The sequence below is a fragment of the Chrysemys picta genome, chromosome 2 (assembly GCF_011386835.1).
Source record: "Chrysemys picta bellii isolate R12L10 chromosome 2, ASM1138683v2, whole genome shotgun sequence".
NCBI lineage: Eukaryota > Metazoa > Chordata > Testudines > Emydidae > Chrysemys > Chrysemys picta.
Genome location: NC_088792.1, coordinates 274,854,447 through 274,869,921, shown reverse-complemented (window position 1 = coordinate 274,869,921; position 15,475 = coordinate 274,854,447). Strand labels below are relative to the sequence as shown.

At 41.6% G+C, this 15,475-nt stretch overlaps 1 protein-coding gene across 1 annotated transcript in view; it reads right to left on the bottom strand.

Moving 5' to 3' along the window:
• The window catches only part of TG (thyroglobulin), a 202,401-nt gene that overhangs the window by 113,438 nt on the left and 73,488 nt on the right, over positions 1–15,475 (bottom strand). Inside the window, exons 27-34 of the mRNA XM_042860977.2 lie at positions 14,861–15,028; positions 12,235–12,300; positions 10,688–10,768; positions 7,970–8,107; positions 5,594–5,770; positions 4,360–4,471; positions 2,816–2,895; positions 1,064–1,201 (exon numbers count right to left, since the gene is read on the bottom strand). Coding sequence (XP_042716911.2) covers positions 1,064–1,201; positions 2,816–2,895; positions 4,360–4,471; positions 5,594–5,770; positions 7,970–8,107; positions 10,688–10,768; positions 12,235–12,300; positions 14,861–15,028 — 960 coding nt within the window. The remainder of the gene's footprint in view (positions 1–1,063; positions 1,202–2,815; positions 2,896–4,359; positions 4,472–5,593; positions 5,771–7,969; positions 8,108–10,687; positions 10,769–12,234; positions 12,301–14,860; positions 15,029–15,475) is intronic.

The following is a 15,475-nucleotide window of genomic DNA, read 5'->3' as shown; positions in this document are numbered from 1 at the left end:
ATTGCTCTGTAAGTAGAGAAAAAACACCATAAATTATATTTTTGAGCTACTCGGTAGCTTGAAACTCTGATTATTACTATTGCTGACTGAAAGGTTTCCAGCATTTTTATTTTTGGACAAAAAATGGCTTGTTGATTAAATGTACATTTTCCCAAGAAAATTTCCATTTTCATTTACATTTTTGATGTTTTTGTTAAAAAAACAAAAGTGCTTGGTTTGCAGTTGTTAAAAATCTAAATGATCCTGGGTTTAGTTTTCCAAAACTGAAAATTATGGGGTTGTGAGTTTTCTTTAAAAACAAAAACAAATAACAAATAACCCCTGACCCTAAACTAATTCAGTGAAAATTTTCATCAGAAATAATAGTTAGTTTTGTTGAAATTTTTTTATGGAAAATAAAATATATTTGACCAGTTCTAATCAACTTCCCTCTTTGTGCTGTTCTTATCTTCTGGAAACACTTCCTTCACCTAAATAGGCTAGCTTTTATCAATGGCTGAATTATTTCAATGCACACTAGAAACGCGGTATTTTTGGTATTTAAACTCTGGACATAATCCTGCCTTCACTAAACATAGGAACAAAACTCCCATTGGCTTCAGTGGTTCAAAAGTCAAGACCTGGATAAGAGTATTGGCCTCCACATATCCCAGTATGGCTTCTAAGATTGGTACGGTTTTCTGACTGCTGCACCTTAGTATAATCTGCACGGTGGGAAGGAAGTATGGTCTTGTAACTAAACTGAGGGCCTAGATTGGGATATAAGAGATCTTTGTTCAGTTCCTGGCTCCGTCACACACTTTCTGTTTGACCTTAGGAAACTCATTTAACCTCTCTGTGCCTCAGATTCCCAATCTGCAAAATGGGGATAAAAATACATCCTTTGTCTGCCTCCTCTAGCTGTAGCCTCTTAGAGGCAGGGCCTGTCTCTTACTATGTCTTTGTCCAGTTCCTAGTACAATGGGTTCCCAGTCTTGGTTGGGGCCTCTAAGCATTACTATAAAGCAAATAAATAACATCACGCAGAAGACACTCTAAATGGCAGACCACCTGCATTACTCACCAGGCTTCTGATACCAGCCAAATGGATATATTCTGACATCTGGAGAGCTGCAATCGGAAATCTGCCAAGTGCTTCCCGTTTCCTCAGTGCAGGTCTGGATTCCTAAACTGTTCAGAGTCAAGCAGAGCACCTCACCACCTACCGGGAAAATATCCAGTTACAAAAACCACCGTGGTAACTGTTTTAAATACGATTTTTAAGAAAATTAATATGTTCTGGTTCCACTAAGTATTATATGAAAGTTCCTTAGGCTCAGAAATCAGAGAAGGAAAAGACCCATTAGGTCACTTAAGGCCAGATCCTGCTCCCATTGAAGTTAATGATGAAACTGTCTTTGATTTTAGTGGGGACACTATCAGGCAATTAGAGCTAGTTCCAAAGCCCATTGATGTCTCTCAAATAACTTTTCAGCACCTCTGAGAAATGGAGGGCCTAGCCCCAAGATTTTCAAAACCAGGCCTGATTGTAAATTGGCATGATTTTCAGAAGTGTTGTACACCTAGCAGTTATAACTGACCTCAGCAGGAGCTGAGGGCTGGTCAACACTTTTGAAAATCAGGCCACTTGCTTAGGCGCCTAAATATGAATTGAGGAGTAAAATTTTCACAAACACCTAAGTAACTTAAGAGCCCACGTCCTTTTGACTTTCAATCAGCTATAAGTCAAATGGGGGCTTTTGTAAATTTTACCCTAAGAACCATTAGGCACCCAAGTCTGAAAATGTTGACTTGGGCGTCTCAAGCTAAATACTCCCAAAAATGAGGAAAACCAAAATCAGTGGAGAAGTTGAAAATGTGTGCAAGATCATGCTTGTGAGAACACAGGAAGCCAAAGTTAAAGTTTTTCAAAGCACAGAAGAAAATCAGATGCCCAACTCCCACTGAATTTCATTAGGGTGTGGGTGTCTAACTCCCTGAGGCACTTTGACATCAGCCAAAGTCTTTAGAGTGGGGCTAGTAAGAGAGGGATACGGATGATATACCATTTTATCCATTTGTGTGACATATTGGTAGAGCTATAGCCCTGCTAAGAAACCATTCCCATGAGATGTTACTTACTGGAGCTAAGGCTGGTAAGTACTTTACTGCTCTGGTAGATGGCTGTAAATAGATAGGAAGCAGAGCTGTCTAGAGAATGACATTTCCATTTCAAAATTTGTTTTTGCTCCGCACTGGAAGAAGGAGAAGACCCTATGAATGTTTTTGTGAAAACAGAATTGTGTGGAAATGTCTGTTTTCTGATTGAAATTTGGAAGAGGAGTGTGTGCGCGTGTATGAGATGCCTGAAAGTCTAATGTTTAGAGCAGTAGCCTGGGATGTGGGTAGGGTGACCAGATGACCCAGTTTTATAGGGAGAGTCCTGATATTTGGGGTTTTGTTTTCTATAGGCACCGACTCCCCTCCACCCCCATCCCAATTTTTCACACTTGCGATCTGGTCAGCCTAGATGTGGGAGACTCAGAGTCAAGTCCTTGCTGTGCCTAATTCAGAGGAGAATTTTCCATCTCCAAGCATTCTGAATCAGGCACAGCAGGCCCTGCATGCTGGTTTCCCACATGCATGACTACTGCCCAAGCCACCAGGCCTCAGAGTGAGAGAGAGTAGCTTGTCACCAGAAATGTTCCGAAGGGGCGCTGACAAGCTCGGCAAGGGCTTTAGCCTGGCCATCTCAAGCTGAAAGAACAGCAACATTCAATGTAACGGACACAGACTGAAAAATGAACTCTATAAATCCAGTTTCAGTAAAGACTACCTGTTGACTGTGAGTCATTTAAAAGCCCAAATCCTGTGCAACAGGGGTCAGCATCACATCGGCGCTCACACTCAAAAAACCTAACAGGAAAGAAGAAAATACTCCAGACTTAGTACAATTGACAGCCTGTTGAAACTATAGCCTTGTTCACAATTCCTGCCTAGGGTTGCCAACATTGTATTTCAAAAATACAGAACTGTTTTCTTAGCACCCCTCAGGGGGAGGAATAGCCTGTGATATTGGGCTGAGGTGGGGTGCCCAGTACCACAAAGGGTGAGGCGTACTAACCAGCTGAGGAAACCTTCCTCTCCCTGCAGCAGGCAGGCATTCTTGGCGGCTGGGACCCAGTTCTGGAAGTGAACAGGGCAGCACTGAAGGGCCAGGGTTGGGACGGGAGTGGAAAGATGCACCAGTGATTACTGGCCCTCTGCGGACTCCAATCCTTGAGTGCAGGCCCATGTGCTTTCCCTGCACAGGCTCTATCTGGCAGGGCAAGTGGATGGGGCTGTGTGCCCTGGAGCTGCGCTGAAGGGCCAGGGTCAGGAAGGGGCTTTATCTGGCAGGGGGGTCAGTCCTCCCGGGGTGTAGCCTTCTGTTCCCCGCTCACAGAGTCTCTGCCAATGTCCCCAGCAGACGAGCATAACTGCTGGGTTGTAGCTACTCCAGCTGCAGCAGTGGGGGAACAAGGTCGGCAGGGAGCTTGGTCCTGGAAGCCAAGACCACTTGCACAGAGCCCTGTCTGCTTCCCCTGCCGCAGAGCCCCCTCCTGACCACCCTTTCAGCGTGGCCCCATCAGGTCTTCATGCCCCCCCATAACTTTATTGTGCTCCCCCAGGGGGCCGTGCTCCATAGTTTGGGAACCGCTGCACTATACATACATTGGTTCAGTAGATCCTGGGACCGATTCTGCATTACTACATTGTCTAACTTTACAAACTTTATCTCACTGGAAGGTAAGGTCACAATAAAACCGGTTTTGCATAATGATAATATTTTAATATGCTGAGGTACAGGATAAAAGGCATCCTGCACTGATTTAGTAGGGAACAGGCAATTTTCTATTTAAATAAGGGACGTCCCTTGTAATATGGGACTGTTGGCAACCCTAGATCTGGAGGTCCCAAGAGTTTAGCCAATATACTGCAGTGAGGAGTTCTGCAGAATCTGCAAACTCACACTGCGCTCTCCAGGTCTTTGTATTGTATGTATAAGAGCTCAGCTGTTGTTATTTAGAACAGTGACTGTACTGAAAACATTAGCATAGATGCATTGTGTGCGTTATTGACAGCAGTTCTATCCAGTCAATCACTGATTCTGTGGTATCACATTATACAGACTAGATAATACAATGAATATATTATAAATTCACTTAAAATTGTGTGATTAATATTTGTAATATATTGGTTATTCTCCCAAAAAGATATACTGCTCTTTAATATTTTTAATGAGTATGCCTGATCCTCCCCATTTACATGATATGGTTTTGATATTTTGAATGTGGCTAAAGCCCCATGCTAACAAAACTGAATTGAGTTGGATCATACCCATCGGAAATGGCTTTCCCGCTCATGTCAATCTTGTTTCTCACTGAGACTCCAGTTACTTTACGGAACGGTAAACGTGTGTAGAAGCTCTTCGCAGTCCCTTCTAGAATGACTGAAAACATCAAAGGGAAAGTTACTTCTTTCTTCAAATGATTTATACTATCAAGCGAACATAAAGAGGAGGGAGAAAGCAACATTTCTATGACACAGTGGTGATTTCTCAGCGTATTGGAAAATAAATTTAGACCAACATGTTTGACAGCTAGATTTGTTTCTACACAGGATGAATGCCCAACAGGCATTCTAATGGCAGCAAGATGGGCTGATAAGTAAGGGACTCAAGTTCAGGTTCTGAATTCCCAGGCCAGCAGGGACTTGTATGGAAGTGATTCCAGTCCATTGAATTAGGTAATCCACTTCAGACTGAATGCAGCATCTCTGGATAGACTAGGAGAATGCAGAGTGGGTAGCGTATGCAGCTTCCCCTTCCCTTTGGCGCTTAATAGAGTCAATGTTCAGTACTTCAGGTGTTGGGTTCTCTCGTTTAGAACAGAGTGGTATTATGGGGCTGGAGGCAATAAGGAAGCTAAAAATACTTTAAACACTTTTCAATGAACACAACTAAGGTAGTCTCCACAAGGATGTCAATGATTACGAATGGGAAGGGAGACATAGAATCATAGGATATCAGGGTTGGAAGGGACCTCAGGAGGTCATCTAGTCCAACCCCCTGCTCAAAGCAGGACCAATCCCCAGACAGATTTTTGCCCTGATCCCTAAATAGCCCCCTCAAGGACTGAACTCACAACCCTGGGTTTAGGAGGCCAATGCTCAAACCACTGAGCTATCCCTCTCCCCTTCCAACGCAATGACAATCTCCATATTCAAATACTGTTCAGACTAGGGAACGGTCTGAGGACTCCTGGTGCAGCTTCCTTTGGCCCCTCTGATATAGACGCTAACTGAGATGCATTATGAATATCCTTCCACTAGGAACTGAAGGGAGATCACTAGCAACTGGCCATCACATAGCCATGATGCCTTTCAGTTACTAATGTTAGTCTTTCATTGCTACTTCATGTTATATCCAGAGCCACCTAGTCTTCCTTATTGCAGTTCATAACATTCCCATTTGACATCCTTCAAAGTAAAAGCGGAGATGCTGATCGATGCCGCCAGGAACGCAACATACATCTGTCTGAAATTCCAATTTAACACAGAAATTGAAGCTCACCTATTTTGTGATACACGGTCTGCAGTTGCTGGGGTAATACTGTCTGACAGTTTTCGGGGATGTGGTTGATGTCATTATCACAGATCTGAGCCTCTGGATAGAGTGTGCAGGCAAAATATGTGCTTGTGGTATTCTGAAGAGCTGCCAGCTGACAAAATGCGTCTTCTTGTGCACAACCTAAGAGGCAGAGCAGCTCAGTTTTATAAACTTAGCTATTTGTGTTCCCCTTCTCTCCAGTCTCATCTCTCACTTGTTTAGAATTCTTAATATTAAACCTTTAGCACAAATATTCTTTACTGAGGTGTGTATTGTTGTTGTTATTATGCTATGACTGTATAAGAAAAATAAATAGGGACAAATTCTGCTTTTAACTGGTGTAAACTCAGAATAATTTCCCAGCATGAGTGGGGTTACTCCAGGTTTACACAGGAAAAGCTGAGAGTAGGATCTGGTTCACAGTCTTTTTGGTTTTAGGCAATCTTTTTATAAAATGGAGACCAGAACACCCAAGAAACAGATATGAGGATTTCCAAACTAATTCAATATATTAAACCTACAGTAACAATTGCATATTTCTTCTGGTTTATAAAATAAAAGAGGCAGTATCAGCAAACATTTTCTAGAATGTCCCATGAAACGTCTGTAAAATTATTTCTGGAGAGTTCTTCTCATACACTAAAAATGCTTCTATGCAGATTGACCATATGAGTTGGTTCCTTTTTGTGGTTTACCTTGAAATTCACACCCTGTCTGGCTGCCTTCCTTCCTTGCTATAATAGAGGAATTTTGCAAAGCTCCAAGGCTCTAATGCACTTTAAAAAAATAAAATAATGAACTGATCAGGCCAGTTTGCTAATTATTGTGCTACTGGGTTGATGCCCTGATGCTCCAAAATTTACACAAGTGTTTTAAGCATGTGAGTAGTTCCACTGACTTCTTAAAGTTAAATACGTCTATAGTGTTGGGCATCTCTCTTAGTAGCTGCTTTTCTGTTAGTCAGAGGGCTTATCTACATGGCCCTGCAATTCAGACTACATGGGCATGAATAGAAGTCTACATCACAGTGCTGCTCTGTAACTCCCCCCTGTGGATGCTGCGGGTGCAAACTGAAAGGTTCCTAGTTCAAGATAATACAATCCTCTTCAAACAGGACTATGTTAATGTGATCCAGAAATCTTTTAATTCACACCTGCAGCATCCACATGTGGGAGTTACAGGACAGCATTTAGCTGTGCACTGCTGTTTATACCTCCATAGTCTGAACTATGGAGCAGCGTAAACGTAGCCAGAGACTTAGCAACCCATCTTTCCAAAATATGGAAATATGTTATCCCCCAACATTGGTACACTATGCCAGCATTGTTTCATAAAATATGTACTATAGACAATAAACTTGATTTGAATGATGTCTTGCAGAGCTAAATAACAGAGGGATAACAGGTGCCAGGAAGATGACTTGAGAACACTATGCAGCGATTGCCTTCTTTATTCTTTACTACCTTTTAGTCCATTTCCAGGTCAAACTGTGGCTAAAAGAAACCTTTCAGGATTTGTTTATGCATCATTAAAACAGCAAAAATGGCCGCAAACCATTTTTTCCTCATTTGCAGGTCACCTTTCTTTGATGTTTTAATGTCTTAAAGTCAGGCACTTGGGACATTACAATGGATGAACAGGCAATAAACAAACACAGGGCCTGATTCTCCTCTCTCTTACCCCATTGTTACCCCACAGTGTAACTTCACAGATGTCAGTGGAGTTACTCGGTCGTATGAGAGGAGCATCAGGCCCATATCTGAGCCCCAGTATCATGGAAAACTAAAGATATCATCACCTTTTATAACAAGCATTTTTGAGCATTACTCAATGACTTTTGTCCTTTTCTTTACCTAGGGGCTAAGGGACTCACTCAAGTTTTTACCAACAACTGTGCCTATCCTGGCAAAAATTCATGTTCTGGAATTCACCACTGGTGTAGCTCCACAGCTCTAGTGTAGGCAGGACCCAGATGATTTTAACATGATGTCATCTAACTTGGTAGTAAGAACAGTTGGGTACTGTCTACACTACACTACACCTTCCACTGCTGCTACCGCTAGTGGAGATGCGCCAGCAATGACTGAGTTTTTTGCCACAGTCGACAAAGCCACTGAGCAGCAAGGGAGTGGTGCCAGCCTGCCAGCTTCATAGTGGGCTGGGTGGCTTCTCATTGAGACTGGCGAGTACAACCCATGACTCCCATGTGAATTTTTGCGCTTTCCCTGTGAAAAAAAAATCCATAAATGCTGCAGTTTCTAACACCCATGACTAGGGTAGCTATCGAAACTGCTGATTAATTATTGTTTCCCCGTAGAATAAAGGTCTAAGATTTCTTACGTGTGAGACACCAGAGTGTCGCCTGCTCTGCTGAATACTTGTGTTTGAAGAGCCAGTACTGCTGGGATGGGATGGAACGGCTTTGGTCTAGTTGTATCAGGCTGTTGTCCATTAGGGAAAAAAGTTCCATTACAGAATCTGATCCACGTGAAAAAAAAAAGCAAGATTTATTTACAATCTGAGATACATTAGGATTGTTTATACGTAAAACTCTGAATTCCACAGTGTGTCAGCTGTAACCTTTTCCCAGGGTTAATGTATATGCAGGTTGGTTTTAAATAGGACTGTCTCAGGGATAATACCTGTGTATTTGAATTGTGTTTGGGTTGGGATTTAATCTTTTTTTCCCAAGAGTCTATTAAGGGGCTGAAATAAAGCACCATATGCTCATATCACAGCATCTCTCTGTTAACTTTATTCAGTCCATCTACCTGCCATTGCAGGATCATTCCTCACAATATCTTTTCTAGCACATTAATCAAGTTAGTTTTAATGACCTGAAGTGATGCAATTTCCACCAGTTCCCTTGGGAAGTTATCCGACAGCCCACTATCAGCAAGTTCCCCCCCCCCCAATACTTAGCCCAAATGCTCCTTTTATTAATTTAATCCTATATCTCCCAGTAATACCCCCACATACCATCTTAAGTAATTCTTCTCTGTCCCTGGCATGTGCTCCCTTCAAATGTGTGTAGGCTGTGGTACCTTCCCATTGTTGTCCCGGAGCTATTTTTGCCTCTCTTCAATTATTCCCCTTAAATAAGCCCATGCAGCTCTTGGGACATTTTTGTTGTTTTTCCACTGATCTCCTTCCAGTTTGTCAATAAACACTCTCTTATTTCTCAAAAGGGAGGAGCAGACCACACCGCACATTATTCTGGCCCTGTACAATTCCCACGTTATTTAATCCATGGAGCACTAAAATAGTCAGCGAAAAATTGAAACACAAAACCAAAGAAACACTAATACTTGGATCACAAATGCTAAACCTCTCACATATTTCAGGCTAAACCATGTGCAGGGGGTTTATTGTGTCTATTTTTTTTAAATACGGAGATATACCTATCTCATAGAACTGGAAGGGACCCTGAAAAGTCATTGAGTCCAGCCCCCTGCCTTCATTAGCAGGACCAAGTACTGATTTTTTGCCTCAGATCCCTAAGTGGCCCCCTCAAGGATTAAACTCACAAGCCTGGGTTTAACAGGCCAATGCTCAAACCACTGAGCTATCCCGCCCCCCATATTCATTTTCTCTCGTCATAAAATATTCAGAAATGTTGCCATGTGTTCTAAACATGATCGTGCTGTAATAAAAAGTCTCACTCTTGTAGATATTTCCTCAGATTTCTCAGTAACTCTGTATTTTTAACAAGTGACCTGGAAGTCTTTTTACCTGTCAAGACCCAAGCCTTCAGTCTCCTAGCTTTCTCTGGGGCTGTCCATAAATTATGTAACACATTAGCGGGTGAGTGGGTCCTTAAGTGTGTGTGTTTCAGTGTTACAAAAAGTTACAAGAGGTGGGTGGGTCTTGGGGGGGAAAAAATCACCAAAAATGTGTTGCGTAATTTATGAACAGCCCCTCTTGAAACAGTAGCTGATATGACTCATCCCTAAAACACAGTGCAGAAAGCTGCATTCCTTACATTGCTTTAGGTTTTAATGATATCATCAGTTCTTGCAGGGAAAATGTAAAACCCCAAGGCCCTGAACTCAAGTCTTGGCAGGTAAATGAAAAGAATTTCAGTCAATGTTTTAAATGTTTTTATTCCTCCTTTTAAAGTCTAGACTTGTGTTCCACTAATCATATGGGAGCTTAGCCAGTTAAACGGGAATTTTAGTTCATCTTTCATGCAAATGATATGAGGTAAATCAATAACAGTTTGCCATGTTTTACCATTTTAGCGGCCTTAAATCACACCTGCATCTCCCATAGACATTCATCAAAGCTTCACAGAAGGCTTACAACTTGGTGTAGATGAACCAAAACTCTGCCATCAAGGGGCCACATTTTTTTTCCTCAGTTACACTTGTGTAGAAACTCTAGTGACTTCAGTTGAGTTACTTTGGATTTACACGGGCCTAACCAAGAGCAGAATCTGGAACAGCAGGTGTCTATGGACAAAAGGCCTATGATTCTAGTTTCAGACTTCAGGTTTGGTTCCATTAAGCTCCCAAAAGTCTGTGGGCCAGAACCTCAGCTGGTGCAAATCAGCATAGTTATGGACCAATACGTTCTTTCAGAAGCTTATCAGAAGAAGCCAAATCCTCTGAGTCTGTACTATTGTCATTAGAACAGGCTCTCCTCTGATATTCTAGCACTTTCGCTTCTGTCCTAGCCTTGGAAGTGCAGGGTCATGTGAAAATGAAAAAGGAAAAGAAGCCAGGGAAAAAGTTCAGGGGGGTTCTTGTTTTGCCTGAACCAATCTGTCCAAACCTACTCATTCCCCATGAATGTACTTGAACAAAGAGAAAAACAATAGGCTTGACACCGTGTGTTCTGGGCACTCGCAGCTAAATTCTGCATTCTCCTACACTGTCTTAAACACATCCTCCTTGTTTGTCAAATGAAATATATCAAATCTGAAGTTTCCCCTTGTTATTTCACACAGTCATAAAGTTTAAGGCCAGATGGAACCATCAGATCATCTAGTCTGACCTCCTGTACATCATAAGCCGCCACCGTCGCCACCCAGCATCGACTGCAGTACTACCCCAGTACCTGGTAACATTAGCTCGGTCTGGGTTTGTAAAACAGCAGCATCACATGCAGAGGATTTCGTCCGGGTAATCATATCAGAACCTACAACACAATCAGAGCTATTTATTAATCTGTATTATTGGTATTAATATAGTGCCTAGAAGTCTTGGTTATGGACTAGGCCCCAATTGTGCTAAGCGCTGTACAGACACAGAATAAAAACACTGTCCCTTAAGCTCATATTGATTCCAGTTGCAGTTCGTCTGTGAAACACACTGACTATTAGTTCCTAAACAGGTTTCAGAGTGGTAGCCGTGTTAGTCTGTATCAGCAAAAACAATGAGGAGTCCTTGTGGCACCTTAGAGACTAACAAATTTATTTGGGCATAAGCTTTTCTGGGCTAGAACCCACTTCATCAAATGCATGGAGTGGAAAATACAGGAGCAGGTATAAATGAAAGGATGGGGATTGCCTTACCAAGTGTGAGGTCAGTCTAATGAGAAATCAATTAACAGCAGGATACCAGGGGAGGAAAAATAACTTTTGAAGTGGTAATGAGAGTGGCCCATTACAGACAGTTGACAAGAAGGTGTGAGTAACAGTAGGGAGAAATTAGTATTGGGGAAATTAGGTTTAGGTTTTGTAATGACCCAGTTTGCTGATACTGAGTTTTACACAACAAGTTAACAAAGAAGATCTTACAGGGCAATGTTACTATCTGAGCAAACAGCTTAGTAAGTTTCACCAAAGGATGAAAGAGTTGTGTCTGCACTTAGCCCCTGTTTTGGGGCCAGTTAGCGTATCAGTCCCCATGCTTCAGGGCACAAGCAGTTCACCGGCTGGAGTTAGGAGGAAATTCCTCTCTGTGATATATACTGCACAAGTAAATTTCACTACAGGAGGCTTTACAACTACCGCTAAGGAGCTGAGCACTGGCCGAGACGGGCACCAGATTAGGACGATCCCTGGTCTGTTCTGATAGGGCAGTTCTTATATTCTGAGTGTTGGATTTTCAAAAACTCTGGAACTGCTTTAAGGTGCTTTTGAAAATCCCACCATGCTGAACCAAAATGAATCCACTAAACTCAGTACATATCCATACTCAGTAAATATTCAATATCAAGGCTCTAGAAGCATGCAGTCCTATGTACTCTTAGAGCGGTAGCAAAAAAGTGTTTTGGGATATTCATGCAGTAAATCTACTGGGAACAATGGAAGCTTGTGATGAGTCATGATAATTAAACGAATCTATCTAGATATTTGCAAAGTGCCAAATTAACTTGGTATCCAGGGGCTGACAATGAGATAAATGGCTTGTGTCTCCATAGCTTCTTGCATAGATTTCAGAAACAATGGGCCCGATTCACCTCTTGCTTACACTGATTCTACACCAGCATCATGCCATTGTAGGTGAGAAAAGACTCCGGTCTAGGGCCAAGTTTTCTGCTGGTGCAGCTCCATTAAAGTCAAATGACTTTTCCGTTTACACTCGCAGAGAATGCGGCCCCCATTTTTTTGGTCTTTTATCTTTCCAACCTCTTATAAGTGACAGCAGGATAAAACTCACCTCTCCACAGATAGACACGCTGAAAGCTGTTGAAGCCTCCTTCCGTTTCTTCTGAGAGCTCAGAAGCTGACAAAGAAAGAAATGTTCATTAGTGCAATTGCTAAAATTAATTAAATGGTTTATGGTGAGCGGCCGGGAAATTATATCAAACCACATTCCAAAGTTTAATACAACTATGCAATAACATTTCTAGTACAACGACACTAAAGGAAAGATGGTCTAGTAGTTCGGGTGCTAACCTATGTCTGGTGAGCCCTGTGCTGCCACAGACTTCCCGTGTAAACCTAGAGAAGTCACTTGTCTCTCTGTGCCTTAGTTCCCCATCTGTAAAAAGGGGAACATCCCTACCTCACAGGGATGTCGTGAGACTAAATACATTAAAGGGAATGAGGTGCTCAGATACTGCAGTAATGGAGGATATATAAGAACTAAGAACCTCCACCAGACGTGTGTTGAGAAGTCATAAGTACTGTAAACAGCATTTCTCTATCTGTCCATATAGATTCTGCTACTGCGCCCATCAACATAATACAGGGGTCGGCAACGTTTTAGAAATGGTGTGCCGAGTCTTCATTTATTCACTCTAATTTAAGGTTTCGCGTGCCAGTAATACATGTTAACGTTTTTAGACGGTCTCATTCTAGAAGTCTATAATATATGACTAAACTATTGTTGTATGTAAAGTAAATAAGGTTTTTAAAATGTTTAAGAAGCTTCATTTAAAATTAAATTAAAATGCAGAGCCCCCCGGACCAGTGGCCAGGACCCAGGCAGTGTGAGTGCCACTGAAAATCAGCTCACGTGCTGCCTTCGGCACACGTACCATAGGTTGCCTACCCCTGACATAGTAGCTAAGTACTGCAGTAAGAATCTTAAATGCTGTCTAACCAGTCAAAGCATTGGTAATCGACTGTATTATAATCATTAGCATTTTTTATCTTAAAAATGCTGTAAAAATATCAACTGACCGACACAGCACCCCCGTGGGGAGGGGGTCAAGTAAGCATGATTATTCCCTTTTTACACATGGTGAATTTTTGGCAGACAAGTTAAGTCCCAAGGTCCTGACCCTGCAACGGGATCTATGCAAGCAGACCCCATGCCCATATGGTATCTCACTGAATTCAATGAAGCACCACAGGACCTGGGTCTCTGCCCAGACAGATCCAGCTGCAGTACTGGGGTCATTACTTTCAGAAGTGTTCACCAATTTTTGGCCACTCAAGCGGAGATATTCAGGGCTGACTTTTAGAGGTTTTGAGCATTCATAACACCACTCAATTTAAATGGTAATTGTTGGTGTCCACACCTCTGAAAAATTAGGCCCCAGGAAGGCAGCTAAAATTGCAGACATTTGTGATAATGTTGGGTTTAAGTTTTCAGAACCTGATGCCTGAACTACATATGCATAATACATGGTGATGGGTAAAAACTGGCAACTGAACACCATCAATATACAGTTGAGGGTCCAAAAGCAGTTGCATACACTCATCTGTTTGCGTATGCAGTTATCCTGTTTAAATGTGAGACTCCATATTTTGAGACTGATTCATTGCTATATTTCCCCACTTTTACCCAAGTGTCACTTCCGTGGAGTGGGGAGTCAAGACCTTTGTGCACATAATTGACCAGCTTTCATATGCATGCCTGTAATTTTAAATGCGTAATTAATTTACACAAGCAGTTGCGGTGCCTTTTTTTTTTAAATCTAACTCTAAAAGCTGAATAAGAACTTTTAGTTCCTCAAGACAACACACCACACAAGGTATCTGTCTTACATATTGCTAAGGTTCTTCTGACCTTTCTATTTAAATAAGTAATAAAACCACATAACTGCATAGTCAAAGGATCTCTTGACCTTGAACCATGGTTTTGAGTTTACAAAGCCTGAAAATTAAATTGCCATAAAATTAATTCATGCCAAGAGTTTAGATCATATGAAATCTGGAAGCAGCCATTGACTACAGTAGAAATGAGACAATGGATACCTTTGTTTTTAGATAGACGGTTTACTTGAACAGACATGAATTAAGTGTTCCACAAAGCCCTTGCAAAACAATGTAAAACAATGTGTTTTGAACTCTGTTCATTTTTATTAACACAGGTAGCCACAATAAAGTACAAGGGCCCATCTTGTAGGTTAAGTCATAAAAATGCACCAGACTAATGGATAATTCATAGAATCATAGGACTGGAGGGGACCTCGAGAGGTCATCTAGTTCAATCCTCTGCACTCATGCAAGGACTAAGTATTATCTATTATCATCTAGACCATCCTTGACAGGTGTTTGTTTAACCTGCTCTTTAAAATCTCCAACAATGGAGTTTCCACAACCTCCCTAGTCAAATTATTCCAGTGCTTAACCACCCTGACAGTTAGGAAGTTTTTCCTAATGTCCAGACTAAACCTCCCTCGCTGCAATTTAAGCCCATTGCAATTAAATTCATTCCACTTGGCTCATACATAGCCAGATCCTGCAGTCCTTATTCCAGAAAACTATCACTGAAGTCAGGAAGAGCTTTCACTGAGTGGAACGGAGAAAAGGGCTGGAGGGTCTATGTGGACAGTGAGTATAGGATAATTTAGCAAATGTAATTTAAAAGATGGAAGAATTTATTTACTTACTTCCAGCGAACTCTTGTCCTCCCAGATTGAATAAAAACTGCTGCTTTTTTTCATTGTAGTTCACCCCTTTACATATTCCATCTCCTCCAGGCTTTGAGTTTCGACTCCAGTCATTTCTGTGGCAGATCAACACATCTGGGTAGCTCATCAATCCACACAGGATAGTACCTAGATTCAATTGAAGAGAGAATTGTACGTTTGTAATAATACTTATACTGCACCTTTCATGCAAGGGTGTCAATATCTTCGTAATCATTAAATAAACCTCAACAACACAGTCAGACTGGTAAGTGTTATCCCCTTTTTAAACTGGGATGCTCAGAAAATTGGGCCAATTTTTACAAATTTGAGTGTCTAAAGCTGAGCACTAAATTCATGCCTAAGACATATAAGCTTGTAGCCTGGTTTTCTGAGATGCTAAGCACCCACAAATACCTCCTACTTTACAAATAACATTGAATAATAATTAACAACACCCAGCTGCGTGTGAGATATTTCATAGCAGACATAGAGAGACACACTCATGGCCTCAGAAGTCTTACAATCTTGGGCCCTGAACCAACACAGCACTTAGGCCAGTGCTTGAATGCTTTATTGGACAGGATCCTGAATTCA